This window comes from Colobus angolensis, unplaced genomic scaffold, assembly GCF_000951035.1.
Source record: "Colobus angolensis palliatus isolate OR3802 unplaced genomic scaffold, Cang.pa_1.0 Scaffold63, whole genome shotgun sequence".
Taxonomy (NCBI): Eukaryota; Metazoa; Chordata; class Mammalia; order Primates; family Cercopithecidae; genus Colobus; species Colobus angolensis.
In genome coordinates this window covers 1,615,514-1,620,114 of record NW_012119932.1, presented here as the reverse complement: position 1 = coordinate 1,620,114, position 4,601 = coordinate 1,615,514, and the positions used below count along the sequence as shown (strand labels likewise).

Sequence of the window (4,601 nt, the reverse complement as noted above, 5' to 3'; positions counted from 1 at the left end):
TGACTCTCTGGCATCATTACTGATTTAAGCTTATCTATCTTTTTGGAATGCCTGTGCTGAGTAACTTAGGATGTATTGCCAAATTTTTGCCAGTTACTAGAGATAAAAGTTACCAAATATAGTTATCATCTGTGTGTGCCACTGAAGAGATTAACCAGGCTAGGCTAATCTCAGGCTAGAACTTCTAAGCAGTTCAAACAAGTCATTTCTGCAGCCAGATTTTATGGGTGTGGGAAATTCTATTGATAGTATGTTAATGGGCCTAGCACCAACTGGACAAAAGGACTGCGGAATTGAGAGTTCTTAATAGTAAGTCATAGTATTAAGTTGTCTTTCTACATGCCAGGGACTATGCTGTTGTGCACATATTGTTCCATTCATTCTTATCATAACTCTACAGATCATGGAATGGGTTAGCAACCCCATTTACAGGAAAGGAAAACATGGTTTAGAAAGGTTATGTAGCATACTTAGTAAGCAGCTGAGCTGGAATGCAAACCAGAGGCTGCCTGACTTCAGTACCTGAGCTCTTAAGCACTACGTGAAATTGCCTCCTCCTACTTTGATTATGTATTAACTGATTGGTATGGAATCAACTGGTTTGTTTAGTAGTCAAATTCTCTATCCTCCAACTCTGACTTATGTCATGATAATAATGTCAAGAGATCATTAAAATACATGTTTGGGTACGGTCCATTACTTTATTCATTAAGGATTTTTTGAGTATCTTCTCTGTACCAGCTGTCATGCAGATTCTAAGGAATGTAGATGAAAAGATACACAGTGTCTTCTCCCCTACAAGCTTGCAATTTCATGGAAAACAGGCAAATAACCAGATATGCACAATACAATATGACCAGTGCCATAAAGGAAGGCCAGATTCTGAGGAATCAAAGAGGATTGTCATGGAAATGTGATGTGAGCTGATGAAGACTAGGAATTTGCCAGGCAGCTATGTAGGATGAAAGAAAAAGGCAGTTTTCTGGGCAGAGGGAACCAGGTGTGCAGATCTGGGAGGTCTCTAGTACCTCAGTACTATCAGAATGCCAGTTACAGGGAAGCAGCAGCATTTCAAGAAATTAAGGTAAAAAGATCATAGACAAGGGGCCAGACTACATCAAATCTTTATTATACCCATTCTTCCTTTGCACAGGAAGAGAAACCAAGTCAAATTAGCTGCATAATGAAGTTTGACTTTTTAGTTTCAGGTGTCTACTCCCAAGTGACTACAGTCTCCATGTCTCTTAATTCATGCTCTCAGGAGAGAGAGAATCTGATCAGTCACTGGCCAGCTGTCCAAGTCAGGTGTTTGTCCCTCTTCTGGGTGATAGGACGACCCAGGTATGTATGTGTATGGATTGGGGGAGGTTGAACTGGCTTTATCCAAAGTTGGGATCCCATGGTAGGGATCACCCTCCCAGGAACAATGGATGGAAATGTTTCCCTCTGAAGGCTGTGTGAAAGAAAAGCAACAATGTCCACCTAGGACAACAGTGTAGACCATAGAGAAAAGTCTAGATTCTTTAGCAGACATTTACAGAAGGCAAAAGAATTAGCTGTTAAAACCACAAAGTTTTCATTTTAACATTTAAGGCAACTCCCACTCATGACTTCAAAGCATAATATCCATACGGCTAAAGTAATTAGAATATTTTTGCATTGCTACTGATTTTGAATTATTTAAAAATGAGTATGTATAGCAATCATTTCACAAATAAAATACTTACCTAAACATCTCATCCTGAACTGGCAGAGAAAGGCGGCCTGGATCAACAGAGCCACCAGACAAAAGGAGGGTGGGCCCCCGAGGGACTCAGGGAACAGAGTTATACCCCCACCCTTAGTCGCATTGCACAGTGATGTAAATGAAAAATGTATCTGTATCAGGCAAGTGAGATTTGGAGTTAGCTTGTTAAAGTAACTTAAGTTGCTTACTGAGCGATGCAAACGGGAATGGTATGCATCATTTCTAGGCCTGGCCTGTACATGCCTCTCCCTAACTCTGGATCAGGTGCATCCTACCCACTCTGTAAGTCTGGGTCCCTGAGTGGCTGCAGAAAAGGGTTCCTGCTGACCTGCTCACAGCAAAGTACTGCTATGTTAGCAAGAAGTGAATATATGCTTATGTAATCATACATTTTGGAGTGTACTGTCACAGCTGTTAGCCTACCCTAAATAGCAACCAACCATTCTTGGTAAGTGAGAATGTATCATATATTATCCTTTATTTTATATCCGCCCTAAGTTAATAAAGGAATAAAGATACTCATACAGACAAGTTTCAAGTGAATCTTCAAAAAAAATTGTATGTGAACTATTTTTCTTTAAGTAACCAAAATAAGCTTTTCTATAAGGCTTCCAAATTCTGTGTTTGCGAAAAAAGCTTGAAAGACTCCCATATTTTGTTTTTTATGTTGTCCAGAGGATAAAAACCAGTGTAAGCAGTAGAAATGGTTACTTCTCTGATATTTTATAGTTGCATATATTTTACCAAATTTTTCTAATTTAAAATTTCATAAAATAACCTTTTTCTCTTAGATATTTAGAGCTATTTTTCTTATTTTGGGTTGAAAACAGCTCTACTAACATAAACTTATTGCTTAATAGATTATATAATCTTACAAATGTAACTTTAGAATTCATAAAATAGATAAGTAGAAAGGATCAAAAGGAAAAAAACATTTAAATAAGATATGCATAGTGAGTTGTGGAATAAAACAAGAATATCGAAGTTGGTATGCTAGAAAGGAGGCTATTCTCCTTAATCATCCTCAATGATGCCTTTTACAAGTTGTAGTCTTAATTTTGTAAGTTGTCTTCTTAATTTTTTTCCTCCAAATAGAAGCCTTTCATCATACACAGTGTTATGAATACTGAAAATATTTATCACTTGGAATAACTGCAAATGTCATGGGCCACAGGAAAATACATCTTTTGCATTTGTGGAGCTCAGAAACAATGTGTTGGAGACACTTAGAGTAGTAAGAAGGCACATGTTACTATTTCCAGTTCAAAATACTTAACAGTTTTCAAAGTTGTGCTGTTGGTATCATGCACTGCAGGAAAAAAAAAAAAAGTGAAGTTCTGAGTGCTGACTTTATTTTTCAGTACCTAGAAATTAATGTTTATGTGAAACAAGTATGTAATAATAATGAATTACATTGTGGAGCTGGAACACATACTCAAATGTAATAGTTTATATGTGGAAAACGTGACACTAGTAAAAACAAAATTTCTTCTTGTGTAAGTGAATAACTCAATTATTCTTTACACATTGCCTAAGCATTCTGATTAAGTCTATTTTCATTCTCGTCATAGGATTTTCCTTTTTGAAAAACGTGGAGTTTTATTTTTATATTTTCCATGTTTTTTTTTTTTTTTTCCCTGCATTGAAATTGCTATACTTCAAAGATCCATTCTTACTTATTGGCAATATAAATAATTTTGTGCTTTTCAATTACACCAATGTCGTGTTCCAGTTGTTTCATTTCTTCTTCCAGCCTCTGCTTGCGGATCTTCTTTGGTATGGAATCTATAAAGACCGAGAGGGACTGGAATTCTTTATGCACCTCTTCCCAGTTCTTTTTCAGCCCCTGAAAATGGTTAAGAAACTTGTAAATACCAAAGCAAACTGCAAAAGTAAAGGAAATTGGAAAAGTTAATCGGTAATGAAAAATGTCAATAGGTAAAAGAAACTGACAAAAATAACTTCTAAAATGAAATGTATTTATCAAGTACTTGGCCACAGTAACCAAAAATATTGTACAGAGGCCAAATCCCATCCTTGACTGTGTGCTCAGTTCCCACTGGGAGTATTTGTTTGCTCTGTTTTTGTTGTTACTATACTTGTTTTTACCATCAAAAATGTACATGCAGAGTTATGAGTAGTGTGAAGCTAAAGCTTATAGCAAATGTGTGGGTAAAAAACAACTTCGAACAACATTTTTGAACAGGAAATTGTTTTGTAAAATTTTCTTTTTTATCCTCATTCTTCAACAGAGAAATCACATCAAAAGATCTAATTCTGATGTTCATGGCCATATTTTCTTATTTCTAACAAATGGGATTTGTAAAATTGCTGAAATTCACTTGCACAAAAGACGATCTTCTAAGTGTCCTTTCAATATATTAGAAAGAACCAATTGCCCTCTATATAGTTAAGGGATCTATAGTTCCTATTAATGTATTCTATAAATGATTAAAAGGTCATTAAATGTAACACACATGCTAATTCAATAATGTAGCTAACATTTTCTATTCTCAGAAATCAACAAATGCAAAATTAGGGATCTCTTAGGAGCAATAAAGGTTATTTCTGTTTCTGCATAATTACCATTTTTTATCACAGTGCCCTATGGGCTCCATAGACAAAATGGTCTTAAACTACTAATTAAATTAATTCAATGAAATTTTATAAGTCAACACTTTTTAATTATTCATTATGGGCACATAGATTATTTTATTTACACAAAAGCAAAACAGAAAGTGCAATTTAAGATACTGCCTTGATTGCATTGGGGAGTTATACCTGATATAAATGATGAATTGATGGGTGCTGACGAGTTGATGGGTGCAGCACACCAACATGGCACAAGTATACA

General features: G+C 35.6%; 1 protein-coding gene across 2 annotated transcripts in view; it reads right to left on the bottom strand.

Annotated features, from left to right (window-relative positions):
- Positions 1-675: 675 nt before the first annotated feature.
- ENKUR (enkurin, TRPC channel interacting protein) overlaps positions 676-4,601 on the bottom strand; it is an 84,190-nt gene continuing 80,264 nt past the window's right edge. For both annotated transcript variants that reach the window (XM_011963823.1, XM_011963822.1), the window contains exons 5-6: positions 3,424-3,593; positions 676-3,056 (exon numbers count right to left, since the gene is read on the bottom strand). In XM_011963823.1, the coding sequence (XP_011819213.1) occupies positions 3,050-3,056; positions 3,424-3,593 (177 nt within the window). In that variant the 3' untranslated portion in view covers positions 676-3,049. The remainder of the gene's footprint in view (positions 3,057-3,423; positions 3,594-4,601) is intronic.